The sequence below is a fragment of the Anser brachyrhynchus genome, assembly GCF_964034855.1.
Source record: "Anser brachyrhynchus genome assembly, chromosome: 16".
Taxonomy (NCBI): Eukaryota; Metazoa; Chordata; class Aves; order Anseriformes; family Anatidae; genus Anser; species Anser brachyrhynchus.
This window is the reverse complement of record NC_137734.1, coordinates 15738865-15755905: the sequence shown is the minus strand read 5'-3', so window position 1 is coordinate 15755905 and position 17041 is coordinate 15738865. Positions and strand designations below refer to the sequence as shown.

At 53.8% G+C, this 17041-nt stretch overlaps 2 protein-coding genes across 6 annotated transcripts in view; one reads left to right on the top strand and one right to left on the bottom strand.

Moving 5' to 3' along the window:
• Nucleotides 1-119: 119 nt before the first annotated feature.
• Nucleotides 120-15131, top strand: TLDC2 (TBC/LysM-associated domain containing 2; the record flags this gene model as incomplete). Of its 4 annotated transcripts, none has more annotated exons than XM_080558489.1 (6): nt 120-6344; nt 7205-7366; nt 8213-8365; nt 8536-8631; nt 9218-9291; nt 9382-15131. In XM_080558489.1, the coding sequence occupies 6 exons, from the start codon at nt 6312-6314 to the stop codon at nt 9515-9517; spliced, it is 654 nt and encodes a 217-aa protein (XP_080414615.1). In that variant the 3' UTR covers nt 9518-15131. The 4 variants fall into 4 exon arrangements, with proteins under 4 accessions (XP_080414615.1, XP_080414614.1, XP_080414616.1 ...); XM_080558488.1 differs by having other exon boundaries at nt 120-7073; XM_080558490.1 differs by lacking the exon at nt 8213-8365 and having other exon boundaries at nt 120-7073.
• The window catches only part of SAMHD1 (SAM and HD domain containing deoxynucleoside triphosphate triphosphohydrolase 1), a 32645-nt gene continuing 29273 nt past the window's right edge, over nt 13670-17041 (bottom strand). For both annotated transcript variants that reach the window (XM_080558476.1, XM_080558477.1), the window contains exon 16: nt 13670-15636. In XM_080558476.1, the coding sequence (XP_080414602.1) occupies nt 15514-15636 (123 nt within the window). In that variant the 3' untranslated portion in view covers nt 13670-15513. The remainder of the gene's footprint in view (nt 15637-17041) is intronic.

Sequence of the window (17041 nt, the reverse complement as noted above, 5' to 3'; positions counted from 1 at the left end):
AGCAAGAGGGGGGTGAGGAGCAGGATTTGTCCCCTGTCATTCAGGATGTGACCTGAGCTATGGGAGAATCCCAGGGTTGGTGTTACTGTTGTACATGGAGAGAGGAGACCAGGATGCCTTGCCACGCCACTTTAAGGAGGATAAATACTCCCAAGGATTTAAGGGGAAATCCTTAATCAGGGCCTGTGTGAACCTGCTGAAGCTCAACAAGGCCAAGTGCAGGGTCGTGCACCTGGTCTGGGGCAATCCCAAGCACAATTACAGGTTGGGTGAAGAATGGATTGAGAGCAGCTCTGAGGAGAGGGACCTGGGGGTGTTGGTTGATGGGAAGCTCAACATGAGCCGGCAAATGTGGGTGCTTGCAGCCCAGAAAACGAATTGGGTGACAGAGATACTGCCTGCATGAGGTGTGAGCAGGTGGAGGGTCTGATCAGCCTGGTGGCAGAGCTCAAGGAGGAGGTGGAGAGATTAAGGACCACCAGGGAGTGTGAGCAGGAGTTCGACTGGTGGAGTCACTCCCTGCCATGCCTGAGAGAAAGGCACCAGGGTGACACACCCCTAATAGTGATGGACCCCCTGCCCTGTCGCTGTTGGGCAGAGGGAGGGGACCTGAGAGAAGGAAAGGAATGGAAACAGGTTCCCTGCTCAGCATCACAGGCGAGCCCCCCCCCTACCCACCTCACCTCCCCGGGTACCCTTACACAATGGGTTTGAGGCCCTGGAGCTCTAGGGACAGGATGGTGAGGATGTGGGGGGAAAGTCTACACAGGAAGCTGTCTAGGGCAAGGAAGTCGACTCCACGCCTCAAGACTGCCTCCACCAAGAAGGACAGGAGGGTAATTGTCGTGGGTGGCTTCCTTCTGAGGTGAACAGAGGGCCCCATATGTCAGCCAGCCCCTACCCGTAGAGAAGTCTGCTGCCTCCCTGGGGCCTGGGTCAGGGACATAGCCAGAAAACTTCCTGACCTTGTTTGCCCTCTGATTATTACCCCTTAGGGTAATACAATAAAATTCAGGCTAGCAGCAGTGAAATTGCTGAGAGAAGCCTGAAGACTATCAAAAGGGACTTCAGAGGTTACTGGATGGAGTGGGTGCTCAGGTGGTGTTTTCCTGTACCCCTTCAGTGATGGGGAGGGATACTGAGCGGACCTGGAAGGCCCAGCTGATCAATACATGGCTGAGAGGCTGGTGCCATTGCAGGAATTTGGGATTTTTTGATCATGGGGAATTTTACTCGGCACCTGGCCTGATGGCTGTCGATGGGTCCCACCTGTCTCAAAGAGGGAAACAGATTCTAGCCCAGGAGCTGGCAGGGCTTATTGAGAGGGCTTTAAACTAGGTATGAAGGGGGACGGGGATGCAATGAGGCTTGATAGAGGTGAGCCTGGGGGAGGAGTCCCAGGGTTGGGGGTGAGGGCAATGGCACAACTGAAGTGCATCTACAGCAATGCACACAGCATGGGCAACAAACAGGAGGAGGTGGAAGCCATTGTGCAGCAGGCAAGCTATAACTTTGTCGCCAACACTGACACGTGGTGGGACCGCTCCCACGACTGGAGTGCTGCAATGGATGGCTACAAGCTCTTCAGAAGGGACGGGCAACTTAGGAGGGGAGGTGATGTGACTCTCTGTATTAGAGAGTGTTTTGATGTTGTTGAGCTCAGGGTTGGGAATGATAAGGTAGAGTCCCTGTGGTTAAGGATCAGGGGGTTGGCCGACAAGGCGGACATCCTGGTGGGGGGTCTGTAATAGACTGCCAAACCACGATGAAGGGGCAGAAGAGGCGTTCTGTAAGCAGCTGGTGGAAGTCACTCAATCGTCAGCGCTTGTTCTCATGGGGGACTTCAACTTCCCGGACATGTGCTGGAAATACAACACAGCCCTGAGGAAGCAGCCTAGAAGGTTCCTGGAGTGCGTGGAGGACAGCTTCCTGACTCAGCTGGTTAGTGAGCCTACCAGAGGGGTGCCCCGCTAGACCTGCTGTTCACGAACAGAGAAGGACTGGTGGGAGATGTGGTGGTAAGGAGTTGTCTTGGGCAGAGGGACCACGAAATGGTAGAGTTCTCTGTTCTTGGTGAAGTCAGGAGGGGAGGAGGGTGTCAGTAAAACTGCTACCTTGGACCTCCAGAGGGCAGACTTTGAATTGTTCAGGACACTGGTAGGGAGAGTCCCTTGGGAGCCAGTCCAGAAGGGCAGAGGGGTCCAGGAAGGCTGGATGCTCCTCCAGAAGGAAGTCTGAAAGGCTCAGGAGCAGGCTGTCCCCGTGTGCCGTAAGATGGGCTGGCAGGAAGAAGACTGGAGTGGCTGAACAGGGAACTTTTGCTGAGTGTTTGGGAGAACAAGAGTTTATGTCTGGTGGAAGAAGGGGCTGGCAACTTGGGGAGAGTACAGGGAAGTTGTCAGCTGTGCAGAGAAAAAAATCAGGAGGGATCTGGCCAGGGTCGATGGGCAGAGGCCAAGGGGATGAGGTTCAACATGGCTAAGTGCCGGGTCCTGCACTTTGGCCAAAACAACCCCATGCAGTGCTACAGGCTTGGGGCAGAGTGGCTGGAAAGCTGTGCAAAGGAAAAGGATCTGGGGGTGCTGATTGATGCTGGCCTCGACATGAGCCGGCAGTGTGCCCAGGTGGCCAAGGCCAACGGCATCCTGGCTTGTGTCAGGAATAGTGCAGCCAGCAGGGCCAGGGAGGCGATTGTCCCCCTGTGCTCTGCTCTGATGAGGCCGCACCTTGAGTGCTGTGTTCAGCCTTGGGCCCCTCAGTACAAGAAGGACATCGAGGCCCTAGAGCATGTCCAGAGAAGGGCTACAAAGCTGGTGAAGGGCCTGGAGCACAAGTCCTGTGAGGAGCGGCTGAGGGAACTGGGGGTGTTTGATCTGGAGAAGAGGAGGCTCAGGGCAGACCTCATTGCTCTATACAGGTACCTGAAAGGAAGGTGTGGGGAGCTGGGGGTCGGCCTCTTCTCACAGGTAACTAGCGATAGGACAAGAGGGAATGGCCTCAAGTTGTGCCAGGGGAGGTTTAGGTTGGAAATGAGGAGACATTTCTTCTCAGAAAGAGCAGTCAGGCATTGGGATGGGTTGCCCGGGGAGGTGGTGGAGTCGCCGTCCCTGGGGGTGTTTAAGGAAAGGTTGGACCTGGTGCTTAGGGACATGGTTTAGGGGGTGATGTTGGTGGTAGGGGGGTGGTTGGACCAGATGATCTTGGAGGGCTTTTCCAACCTTTATGATTCTATATGGACCTGTAGAAGCGAGTCCAGAGGAAGGCCACGAGGATCATCAGAGGGCTGGAGCTCCTACGAAGACAGGCTGAGGGAGGTGGGGTTGTTCAGCCTGGAGAAGCGAAGGCTCCGGGGAGACCTCACAGCAGCCTGACAGGACCTAAAGGGGCTGCAGGAAAGCTGGGGAGGGACTCTTTGTCAGGGGTGTAGGGATAGGACAAGGGTAATGGCTTTAAACTAAAAAAAGGGTAGGTTTAATTAGACATTAAGAAGAAATTCTTTACTCAGAGGGTGGTGAGGCACTGGAACAGGTTGCCCAGAGGAGCTGTGGATGCCCCATCCCTGGGTGTGTTCAAGGCCAGGCTGGATGGGGCTGGGGGCAGCCTGGGTTGGTGGGAGCTGTCCCTTGGGCAGGGCTTAGAACTGGATGGTCTTTAAGGTCCTTCCACCCCAAACCATCCTATGGTTCTGTGAAATGCTGATTCAGCTAGAGGAGACCGGTAGCACCAAGGCACACCAAAAAGCAAACTTAGGTATGCGAAAGGGGGCTCTGGGGAATGCTAAGAGATGCCTGGAGGGCTCTGGGGACACAGAAAGGTGCACAGATCATTCTGTCCAGGAGAAGGCATTCACAGCCCGGCTCACGGAGCAGTCACTACCTAAGGGAGGGCACTCGCACCCCAGACATCACCGTGGGGTACTTGAGGGAGGTGTGAGGCTGCCAGCACCAGGCTGGGGAGGCTCTGGTGTCTTGTGGGCATGAAGGGGAGAGTTTGCACCAGTTTGTTCCTGTGGCTGTGCCCACGGCCCTTCTCCTGGCCATGCCCAGGCTGGCTCCAGCGGGGTCTCCTGGGGAGCCGGTCCCAAATCTGGCTACAAAACTGGTCGTGAGTCCCAAACTTGCATACACAAGCAGTCCTGAGCATGGGTAATGCTGTGGGTGAGGGCAAGCAGTGGATGAAACACTGAGCATCATCACCCCTAAACAGAAAGGGACAGGAGTGTTTACAGGCTGCTCGGCAGAGCTTGAATATAAATTTATGGCCTTTGGCAGAAAGGAAGACTTTGAAAGTGGCATGAAAGACTTTGGTCCTTTAGCTGCTTTTTCTTGAAAGGAAGGAAGAATCTGCATGTGGATGCTCCCCTCGCAGCTGACACTTGTGCAGCTCCATGGTCCCTGCACCCATGGACAGGGTCCTGCACCATGCGTGCTGGTGTCACCACAGAGCCTGGGCAAGAGATGGGGCCAGCATCAAGCACAGGGAAGGGGACAGGGACAGCCTCCCTGTGGCAGCTCAGGCAGGGACTGGCTGCCCAGTCCTGAACTTTAATGGGGCTCTTGGTGAGGGGTGCCAGACAAGGCTGTTGAGGCACCAGCTGTGCCAAGCACTGGGACGCTAAGCTGGGACACCCCCCACACCCCCAATGCCCAGTGCCACCATCAGAGCCTGGTGGTGGGGACATGGGGATGGGGGGTGGCAAGCGAGGAGCCACCAACCAGGGCAGTGAGGGCCCATGGGCCTGCACAGGTCCTGATATGGGGATGGGGCGCAGCTCTCAAAATCACAGAATCACAGAATGGGTGAGGTTGGAAGAGCCCTCCAGAGATCTGGTCCAACCCCCCTGCTCTAGCAGGGTCACCCAGAGCATGTTAGACAGGATCACATCTAAGCAGGTTTTTGAATATCTCCAGAGAAGGAGACTCCACAACCTCTCTGGGCAACCTGTTCCAGGGCTCTGTCACCCAAACTGTAAAGTTCTTCCTCATATGGTGATGAAACCTTCTGTGGTTCAATTTATACCTATTACCCCTTGTCCTATCACAGGCCACCACTGAGAAGAGTTTGGCCCCATCCTCTTTACATGGTCCCCTCAGGTATTTGTAGAGATTGATGAGATCCCCTTTCAATCTCCTTTTCCCTATGCTAAACAGGCCCAGCTCACTTAGTCTTTCCTCATAAGACAGATGCTCCAATCCCTTAATCATCCTTGTGGCTCTACGCTGGACCCGCTCTAGAAGTTCTACATCCCTCTTGTACTGGGGAGCCCAGAACTGGACACAGTGCTCCAGGTGTGGCCTCACCAGGGCTGAGCAGAGGGGAGGATCACCTCTCTCGACCTGCTGGCCACGCTCCTCCTGATGCAGGGTAGGATCCCATTGGCCTTCTTGGCCACAAGGACACAGTGCTGGCTCATGGTTAACTTGTTGTCCACCACATCTCCCAGGTCCCTCTCCACGGAACTGCTCGTCAGCAGATCAGCCCCCAACCTGTACTGCTGCCTGGGGTTGTTCCTCCCCAGGTGCAGGACCCCCCAAAAATCCTCCCAAAGCTGCTGGGGGACCAGGCAACATGCAGCAAGGCAGGAGCAGGCCATTGCAGCCATCGTGCTACCATGTGGGGTGCTGCCTCACACTGGAACCACCTTTAATTACTGTCTGATATCTGCATAAAAGGGAAGTTATTTTAAGGTTGGGCCCAGAGGCTCACCTGGTGCCAACTGTTTGGGAGCACGGGTGTTGGGACAGCTGCAGGAGAGGGTCACCATGGGACCACCACAGTCCCTCGAAGTTTGCAGCAGCCCCTGCCCAGGGCAGGGGACACCACAGCCTGGGGTTTCCCTCCTGCTGCAGGCCCAGAGCCCCAGCTCGCCCGGCTGCCTGGCCGCAGGACACGACCCAAGGCCACCCAGCCCCGAGCGAGGCGCCGTGCCCTGTGCCGCTCTGGGGCTGCGCTGGCCTCAGAGCTCGGTGTTGACAGGTAACAACTATTGCAACAGTCATGTTGCAAAGAGCAACACGGAGTGCGACCTGCCTGTTGATCCCAAAAACAAGGGCTCCCCACACTGTTGGTGATCAGCTGAGCCCACGTGGAAGCCAGGGTGCAGAGGGGGTGACAGCCACCGGCCACACGGTGACAAGTGGAGACGGACACCTGCCCACCCAGCCCAGCTCTGCAGAGGACGCATCTCGGTGACCCAGGCTGTGGGGCTCCACGCCCATCCCTGCGTCACACCAGTGCGCTTGAACATTAACCCAGGGTGGCGGTGAGGTGTCCCTGGCAGCACGGCTCCCAGCACCCCAGGAGCACCCAGGATGAGGGGGCTCCGTGCCCGCTACCACCTCCTGGTAGGTCTGGCCCTGCGGTGCCTGGCGTGGGGCACGTGCTGGCAGTGTCAGGGCCGGGGCGTGCAGCCGGGCGGACAGACAGATGCTGTTTGTGGGGTTGCCCCTGGGGAGGTGAGGGGGAGATGGGGCACACTGGGGTTCTGCCCTTCAGCCAGCCCTGCTGTGATTTAAGCACCAGCGGGTCCCCGGTCCTTCTGGGGCTGCCCCTGCCTTTCCCCCTTGTCCTTTGGTCCCCTGGGGTGTTTTCTGCCTGTCTCCCCCCGTGGGGAAGCTGGAGGAGCTGCTTGACTCTGCCCCACTGTCCCCCTGTCCTTGAGCAGGGGTGCAGGCTGCGCCCACAGCTAACCTGATCCCATGGCTGGCCGGGACTGCCGCCTGGCCCAAGGCTCTTCAACATCCCCATGCATGGGGCCAGTCCTGCTGCAGGCAGGGGAGGGGAGGGCACAACTGGGAATCACCGTTGCAAGCTCTTCTGCTGGGGGCTGAGTTTGAGCTGAGGCTGTGGAAACCTCTCCTTGTCTCCTCTTCCTCTTTCTCCTCCTCCGCATCTCCTCCCTGGGTGGCCCTGCACCCTTGAACTTCCGTGCAATGGTGGCACCGCCTGGCAGGGCGCCAGGGCATGGCACGGCACAGCACGGCAGTGTCGGGAGCGGGCCCAGCCAAGCACCCACCCCGGGGTCCAAGGGCTGCAGAGGCCTTTGGGACCCCTTCACCTGGAGCCTGCACAGGGTGGGAGACCCCTGTGCGGGGCAGCTTTGGGGACACTGCTCCCTTGGGGCAAGGCTGCTGGTCTGGGTGGGAGGTGTGGGGCGGGGGGGGGGGGGGGGGGAGGTAGGCACTCACCTCCTTCCGCCCCCCAGGCCGACCAGGATGAAGACCTGCCCATGGGATGCGCAGAGCCGGACAGCGAGGGGCGACCAGGCTGGGAGGGGGCCCCGGTTGCAGCCGCAGCCCTGGAGGAGCCGTGTGGTCTGGTGCTGAGCACACCGAGCCGCATCCTGCGGGACAGGGAGACCAAGGAGGTGAGGAGCCCTTCACTCGGCTCCCCCCCACTGCCAAGCCACAGTCGTGCCAGCGTGAGGTTGGATGGGTGATGCCGTCCCCCCCCCGGTCCCCATCCCCAGGGACAGTCGGGTCCCCCTGCCCCGGGTCGAGGCCCAGTGCTCCTCCTGGAGGAGCAGAGGCAGTGAGCAGGGCTGCAGGGCTGGCACTGCCAGAGAAGAGGGAGCCAAAACTGGGGAGCCCCCACATGGGTTCCCAGCGCAGTGCCCCCATTGCCAGATCCCCTGTATGGGCTCGGGTGAGGGGAAGGTAGGCACAGGTGGCCATGCCTTGGCCAGGTTGCGGCTCCCCAAGGACCCGGTTCATCTGGGGGACAGCCCTGGAGGTGCCAGGCCCCACACCCTACCAGAGGGCAGAGATGTGGGACACCTCACTCCGAGCCAGCTGCCTGGTCTCCTGCTTGTATCTGGGCAGGTTCTCGGGCTTCCCACGAGGGTGCTTAGGGTGAGAATGCTCGGGGAGCCCCGGGAGGATGCTCAGGAGGACCTTTTGGGAAGACACCTGGGGGAAGAATGCTCCAGCAGATGTCTTGGGAGGCTGCTTGGGAACACCTCTTGGGCATATGAGGATGGGTGAAAATGCTTCAAGGGAAGGGTGCTTGGTGGGGGGAGGATGCTGGGGGTGGGGTGTGCCTCGTGGGAGGTTGGGGGCTGGGGGGGGGGGGCGGGGAGGCGTGCTGCAGAGTGCTGCGGGAGCAGAGACAGGCTGCTGCCCAGGCTGGGCCCCCCCCGCAGACAGCTGGGAGCGGCAGAGGTGCAGGGGAGGTGGGACAGCCCAACAGCCCCTCTGAGCCCGCTCTACCCCAGCTGGGGCCCCACCTGCCCACCCGGCTGCAGCAGCAGCCCTGGCGCCTGCTGTACTGCACTGCACGGGATGGCTTCAGCCTGAGAACCCTGTACCGGCGTGCCGGCCCGCCGAGCTCCCCTGCACTGCTGCTCATCCGAGACACCGATGCACAGGTACGTCCGGAACCGGTCACCCCACAGCATCCCCCGCACCACAGCAGCTTCACGCAGGCCTGGGTCTGTCCTCGCTGCTGCTCGCAGGATGGAGTCGTGCCAGAGAGCCCTGGCACAGTTCATGCCTCAACCCCGCGGCACTGGCATCTGCTCTTCTCTCCCCCTACCAGGCCTTCGGTGCGTTCTTCGCTACCACCATTCACATGAGCAACAAATTTTACGGCACAGGGGAAACATTCCTCTTCTCTTTCGCCCCAGAGCTGAAGGTGGGGGCTGCAGCTGTGGGGTCAGAGGAAAGGGTGCGGGGGGTCCTGAGGGTGGGGGCCAGCAATGCTCCATGGCCCGTCCCTCCTGGAAGAACCCTGAGGTGCTGTTGAAAGGTCCAGGGGATGGGCCAGGGTAATGCAGCCGCACTTGGTCAACCAGGAACAAAGGCAGCAGGTCACCATACCCCAGGACCCAGCCAGCAGGATGTCAGCTGGGGGAGGGGGGAGGAAGGGGGGTGGTCTGTGTGTCTGAGGGGGCTGATGTCTGATGGTGACATCAGTGGGAAGGCAGCTGTCCCCTGAAAGGGCTCCGAGGGCTGCTGGTGGGGACAGGCCCGCAGGGGACGTGTCAGGGGGCACTGTCCCATCCCAGACCTGAGCCACCCTGCAGTAGCCCGGGGAGGATCCTGGGGACAGCAGGGAGCGAATCCATCAGCTGGGGGCTGGTGCCCGGCTCTGCGGCTGCAGCCATTCCTTGCAGGGCTCCAGGCTCTGAGCCTTGCAGCCGTGACTGATGGGCGCAGGGCCCGGCCCTACCAGCTGGGACAGGGACAGGGACAGGGTGGCCTGACTGCTGTCCCCACAGGTCTTCAGGTGGACGGGCAGGAACAACTTCTTCATGAAGGGAGATGTGGACCTGCTGATGGTCGGTGGGGGCAGGTAGGGGTCCCAGCTGCTGAGAGGCTCCCCTGGCCGAGCGGCCGGCAGCAGGAGAGGGCTGCAGCTGAGCACAGCCTCTGCACCTTCCAGTGGCAGGTTTGGGCTGTGGCTGGACGGGGACTTGCACCATGGGGGCAGCTACCCCTGCGAGACCTTCAACAATGAGAGCCTCTCGTCGCGGGGGGATTTCTGCGTTCAGGACCTGGAGGTGTGGGGCCTGGCCTGACGGACACCGGTGCCAGGGGAAGAGCATGAACTGATGGCTCACGGGGCCAGTCGCCTCCGGCGCCCACCGGGACAGTGCTTGGGGAAGGCCACACCTGCCTCCTGCTCCCCGGCCCTGCAAATGTCCCCATCACACACGCCCAGCGAAGGGCGAGGGGACAGACCCTTGCAGGAGGCCAGCCCCACAGTGCTGCTGCCATGCCAGCTCTGCCTGTAGCACCCAAGGACCTGGCCTGGCAGGGATGGGGCAGAGCCTCCCCAAGAAGGCACGAGTCCAGATGAAGCAGCAAGCTCTGAGAGCAGCGTGCTGCCAGCACAACCAAGTAGCTGGGACAGCCTCTGCCCTGCTGGCTGCTGCCATAGGGATGGTGGCAGCGGGGCTGGTGGGTGAGAGGGGGCTGACCATCAATAAATGGGAAGAGCCATGCTCCAAGCCTTGTCCTTGTCATGAAGACAAGTAATTGCACCACGAAGTTGTACAAAGAAAGCCGCACAAGCAGACATGCATGCACACACATCCTGGTCGATGGCTCAGGCAGTGGGTGCAAGCCCTCCCATGCATGAGACATTCCTCCCAGTTTGGCCCCTCACATCTGCCTTGTAATGCCTGACATTTGATTTACTACTGGGGGGAGAGGAGTGGCTGGGGACTAAGCTGAAGCATCCACTATAACACCGTGCTTTCACATGTCCTCAGTTTCTACCCTAAACCTGTAATTATGTGAAACTTGGATCCCACCAAGTCCAGATTGCCTTACTTTAACTATACCCACCTTACTCTACACATCTCTGCATGGAACGTCACCAGCCATTTCAGCCTCCCATAGCCCATCTGAGATGCTCTATGGCTGTTTACTCTCCTTGCAGGCTATTTCAGTACTCAACCTATTCCAAAAGTCATTTACTGAGATGGTGAAGAGCCCCAGCAGGACTGCGCTGGTGCTGGACCCTGCTGCACAAACTGACCCTGTCTTCCTTCCCACCCTTGCTCCCCCCGCCCCCAAAGCTGCTCTCCCCTGCCCAAGCCTTGTTCTCTGTTTTGATCTCCAAGGTGCAGAAAATTGTTGCCTTGTGCACAGCTTCCAGCTATGGCACCATGGGGCAGCAGGGCCAGGGGAGCAGATGATGGGTGTTGAGGAATGTCCCCTGGTGAATGACGGGTGTTGAGGACCCACCTGCCTGGTGCTGGAGCACAGTCCAGTACCTGGTCGGTCTTGTACCCTTGTCTATTCCTCCTCTGTTCCGCACTGATTCCCTACCCCTTCACATCGTCCCATCAGTTGGCACAGTCCCCCCCCCCAACCCTCTCCACCACTGGGGACCTTCAGGGTTACACCCTGACCTGGTGCTGCAGTTTCTTGGGAGCCCATCAATTAGCATGACCGACAAGGTTCATGTCTGGTTATTGTCTTTGTTAACACTAACGGGCCAGGTTTTATGTCCATGTGTTTGTCTCCCTTTCTTTATTCTCCCAACTTAAAAAATAAGCATTGTCCCCCTCCCCACACCCCTACGAACGAGTGTTATGGACCATATTTGTTCTTATCACCACCTCCCTCACCATGTGTCCATCAGGTTTGCCTCTATCTGGTGTTCCCAGCTCCTCTGACCAGCTGCCCTTATTGGAAGAGCCACCGTCCTTCCACACCCACTTGACACAGAGCATCCCCTCCTGTGGAGCTCCTGGATGCACGCAGCAGCACATGCCAGGAGCCCACACCGGCTGGTCGGGGCCCCCAAGCTACTGTGTGTTTGTGGCCTCCAGCATCACCTGCTGAACCCAGCTACACAGTGCCACCCCCAGAGACCATGATGTGCTGCGTGGTGCCCGCACGTCCCCCTCACCGAGCTCCCTCACTGAGGTGTGATAGCTGCTGCTCTGAGTGCAGGCAGGAGCAGCAGCCAGCCAGGCTCACGCACATAGCTGCTATCCTGGCAACCCCCCGAGGACGTCACTCACCGTGGTGCTAAAACACAGTGGAAAACACTGATGGCTGCTAGCATGGGGAGAAAAGGCCCTGTCCTTCGCTGCACCAAGGTCTGAACAAAGTGAAGTAGACTGCTTCTAAAAAAACATTTCATTTGACTTGTGGTACAAGCAGGCTCAAAGCAAGGCACCACGAATGTATCAGCCTAGCAGCTTTAAGCAGCAACACGGATCCCCATCAGAGCAAGGCCATGCTCAAAAGCCACCAGAAGTCCTCGCTCCAGACCTACAGGAGGAATTATTAACAGCTTCCCATGCACATCAAAGCCCACACAGCAGACCACCACCACAAATACCTGATCAGCTATACCCCATGTCCCTGCGTGTCTCAGCCCCCACCTCTCCACCCTGAGGAGGCTGCCCCACAGGCAAACCCCAGCATGCCAGAGCCCACAAGTGCAGCACACCCAAACCTAGCAGCACTCCAGCACAAACTGAGCTGGTGCAGCACAGCAGCCAACAAAAGCACATGTGGGCAGGTAAAAGGGTAAGAGCCATGGCCGAACACATTCAAGAAGGGCTCCAATAAAGTTTTCAATCTTGGAAGCCCTCGTAGGCCATTCCAGAGCTTTTAGCACTGCCTCGCACCTCACCAATATACGTCCCATGACTTCAGGGCATTTTAGATTTCTGCAGCTAGCGCTTACAGAGTGGTTGAAGTTCACAGGAAAAACCTCATGCTCAAGGAGGACCAGCCAGAGCCAAGGCCAGGCAGCTTTTGAAGAACTCCAGGGAGGAGTCTCCACAGCACCTCTGAGCAACCTGTGTCAGTGCTCAGTTCCGCCCCCCCCGCACAGAAATGTTTGCTGATGTTCGGAGGTAGCCTCTCGTGTGCCAGCTTATGCCCATTGCCTCTGGTCCTGTCCCTGGACATCACTGAAAAGAGCCTGGCCCTGTCCTCTCCACACCCTCCTTTCAGGCATTTATAGACACTGATGACACCCTCTGAGCCTCTTCTCCAGACTGAACGGTCCAAGTTCCCAGCCTCTCCATATAGGAGAGGTGCTATGGTGTCTTCATCATCTTTGTGGCCCTTTGCTGGACTCTCTCCAGTCCGTCCATCTTTCTTGCACCAGAGAACCCAGAACTGGACCCAGTGCTCCACATGTGGCCTCACCAGGACCCCCAGGACATTCCCCGCCCTGCTGCTTCCCAGCCGGGTGCCCCCAGCATGTCCTGGGGCCTGGGCCTGTTCCTCCCCAAGGGCACCACTTGGTCTTGCCCTTCTTGAACTGCAGGAGATTCCTGCCAGCCCCTTTCTCCAGCTGCCCAGGACCCTCTGCACGGCACTGTGACCCTCTGGTGCCTCAGCCTCTCCTCCCAGCTTCGTGTTATCTGCAAACCTGCTGAATGTACACTCTGCCCCCTCAGCCAGCTCCTTCATGAGGCAGTTGAGCAGGACTGGACCCGGCATGGACCCTCTGGGTACTCTGCTCATTACTGGCCTCCAACCTGGCTTTGTTCCACTGATCACTCCCCCTTCTGCCCCCGTCTGTCCATGAAGCCCACGCTTCCTGAAGTCCAGGAAGACAATACTCACTGCTTTCTCCTCATCTACTGGGCTGGACATTTCATCATTGAACATTATCAAGTTGGCCAAGCATGACTGCACTTCAGTGCATCTACGCCGACTGCTCCTGATGATGTTGTTCTTTATGTACCTGGGATTTTATGATTCTATGAACAGTTATAGTTATGGATTTCTTTTCTCATTCGTATATTTGTATGATGGCTACAGTTTGCATTGCTACAGTCCCTTCATTTACACTTTTCTTTTTTCCCTTCATGATAGTTGGAGGAGTACCTAAAGACAACCTGCCCACTGTAAGGATGCTGAAGTATAAGGCCTGCCTGCTCTTCCCAGGCATGGGAACAGCATTTGGCTGCAGTTTCACTTCAAGGCACAAGGAGAGGTTGGGTTCACTACCTTGGGACAACATGTAAGAGCTATTCCAGCCCCACGGTCCCATTACAGCAGAACTGGCTCCACCACAGTTACTATTCACACTGTACTTAATTTCTTATTTTACATTTGCTCATCTCCAAGTTGGAGGATCTGTACTTCCACAAATCAGCATTTGTCCTTTAGAAGGACATTGGGCTGATTTTAACCGTGCTGTTTTTAATGAAGTTCACACACTGAAATTCATTAAAAGAATATTAAAATCATTTTTTATAAATTTATTTTAGTACAGAAAGGCTCAGATTAATGTGTTTGAGAAAAAGAAATGCTCTGTCTCAGAACTTAATATCTGATAGACTTAAGTACAAGTTTTTGCTTAAATATGAGCAAAAAGCTTTTCCCAAATATAAAGTGCACCTTTTATAACAGCATCAAAACAAACCCAAGCAACCATAACAAAATTACATTAGTCTGAACAATACTTGATTTCATGTGGATAATGGAGACAAATGCCTTAACTCTACGATGTTATTTCTTGAAGCATAATACATTTTTTAAAAGCTTTTCAAAAGGTCAAGACACTTCCTAATAGCTACCTGGTACACTGCAGATCTGAAATACTGTTAAAGATATGAACAGCAGAGGCTGTGCTGCATCACCATTAAACACATGAGCACAGGTTCATAAGCAGCAGAGCGCAGAACAGCTTCTGATTATTTCAAACCAAATCTGTAAAATAGGTGAACACTCATTCTCCTTACACCTCCTGCCTAATTGCTGTCAGTTTCCATGATACAAAAAGACAAAGGAAACAGTCAGATATGAAAAGTTATACAGTTTTCTTACACAGTGGCTTCCCACTGTGTTAGTTTCAAAAACTTGGCTGTTAAAATTGAATGCTGAACTTGTATTTTCTCATTTCCGATATAAAAATCCAAAGCTTGTTCCAATTTCTGAGCATTACAGAACCTTTGCTTTGTATTTTTAATGTTGAGGGTAGGCTTTTCAAGCTTTTAGGTTTTATTTAATGAAAGCAGCCTTCAAATAGAACATCTTAGACCTGAGTAAAAAACAAGAGGGAAAAAGTCTTCCTAGTTTGCTTTTCCAACAGGACAGTTAGCAACATTCACATTAGTTTGCCCATAAGGAAAATTGTAAGAACTTTTACAGTTCTACAAAGGATGAGAAATATACACAAGAACAGCAATCACAGAGCCAGGAAATACAGGGAAGGGATACAATAACTAAAGGATTCCTGAAGAGCCTGTCTATCTAGTACAGTGAAATGCAGAAACAACGTGCACTTGCGGCTCTGCTCTAGCAGAGGTGCACCGTGCAGCATCCTGACAAGACTCACTGACCATGTAAGAACTGTGTGCATGACCACATACCTTGACAAACATTCAAGTAGCTCTGCTTTCCTGCAAACACTCCAGTAATGGAAGTTTTGAGCAGTTTTTGCAGTTCAGTGTAGCAGTAAAAATGTAATATTGAATGTATCAAAAATACACTATAAAAACAATAAAATGCTGCATGTCAGGGCAATGCATTGTTACTTCAATAAAAGCTGCATGGTCACTTTTACAGCAAGAGGCCTGCATCTTCATCAGCTTTTTCAATACCAGGAAAGTAATCTTTGGTTATTAAAAGATTCTTCTCCCACCTCCTCTTCTTTATTTTTATTTTTTCAAAATGAAGTTTAAAGAGAGCTAGAAGTTTTTCTACTAGCTCAAGTAACATCACAATTACCTTAAGAAAAGATCAGGACTAGAAGGAGCACTAACACATTTTCAGCACTTCTTGTAATTATGATGTTTTTTTTTTTTTAAATGAATTTACTCTTGCTGCAACAGTGCCATTACATTCAAAAATAAATGAGAATTGAGTTTGCTCTGCTATAACAGATTACTTGTTAATTTTGTAGAAGTCCATTCTGAATATGCACTTAGTTTAAGTGTCTACATAAAAACAAACTGTATTGTAAAATGCATTGCTGCATTGTTCTATACATTTTTTACAGAGCATCAGATTGCATTTTAGAAGAGTTGCCACTCAGGGTCAACCATCTTCTGAAGAAAATGGTTGAATAGTGCAAAAAGGAGAAGTTTTACTTATTGAAAGAAAGCCTTTGCTTGCAACTCGGTTCTGAAGCTGTCTTGAATTCATCCCCACTTTTGTTATTCCAGCTTTCTTTCATTGGAGTTAGATGAGGGGCAATCACATCACCATCCTGTTATTAAAAGTCAGAAAACATTAATGACAATGCATTCATTTTTTCTTTCTATCCTAATCCACGGGAAAGAGGCTCACTATCAGGCATAGGAGAAAAATTAAATACAAGGTCCTAGAAGCACTGGAAATTAATGAGTATGGAAGACCGTGCATTACAGAGATGGAAACTGCTGTAGTTAGTGGTAGGAACTGACAGGGAAAAAAAATCCCCCATATATTTGAGAAGCCGGCTTGTATTTTGGGCATTGGTATATAAATTGGAAATATCGTTATAAGCTTTTGCTCTGAATGCCTCCCAGTTTGTCATTTAAAACTGTTGCAGTCTACCAGGTGTAGGTGCTTGGAGGTGCCCTTCACCTTCTTAAGGTATATAACAGTACAGTAACTGGTACGGTCTAGGCTGTGGTGCTCATACTTGTCAGACTGCCTATTTAGTGATCAGGCATTGCAAACATTGGAAAGAACAAGCAGAAATAGACTGGTTGGACTATCTTGGCATGTTATATATGTCCTGCAGCATGTAAGACGGATAACTCTGAACCAGAAGAATACAGTTGCAGGATACAACCATACTCCATAAGCTACAAGAAAAATAAAGCCTTTTACTTAATCTATTTGCAAAAAGCCCTTCAGAAATTAACTGCTCTCATAAGACAGACTTGACTGAGAAAAACTTACTTGATACAACCATAACTGCTTGTTTACACTGATGTAGAATACTGGAAGTATCAGAACATCGTAGTTTTATTAGACAAAGGCCGCCGCCTTCCTGCAAGGGGGATGTGATGGGGATGCTGCATCACGCATCACCAGTTTACAGCCACAGTTGGTACAGGTTTCCCCATAACTTTTGGCAGGAGGAATGCAAAACAAAGCCTATGAACTCAGGTTCTGCTTTAGGCTTTCATTTGAATTGCCATGGCAGCTCTTGCACTGTACCCAGTGCAAAACTTCAGATGAGCTGTAACATACAACCCTTCCTGTCTCTCAGATGGAAACTTGTATGTCTGAGAATTGACAGAAAAAGGAAACACAGAACAGTTAAGGCTTTCCAAGCACTCAGACTACAGATTAGTTGCCCAGAGAGTAGAGGTTTGCAAACTTGTTTCCCAGGGATTTTGCATTCTGACTCAGATCCAATGGACTGATCATGTATATCCTATGGGAGAGGTAAATTTAACAGCTGGTGAACAGGAAAGGGAAAGAGCCAAAGCAATCAGAAGAACTGATAAGACCACTCTAGATCTTTTGATCTCTCAGTGGCATTCTAAGCATTTGTATGAGGAAACCTGCATCAATACACTAGTGAGTTGCTGCATGGATGTTAACTTTTGTTATAAAAATATGACTTTTCAAATCACCTAAGTTAAACGAATGAAAATCCATCACTATTCCAGTGAAAC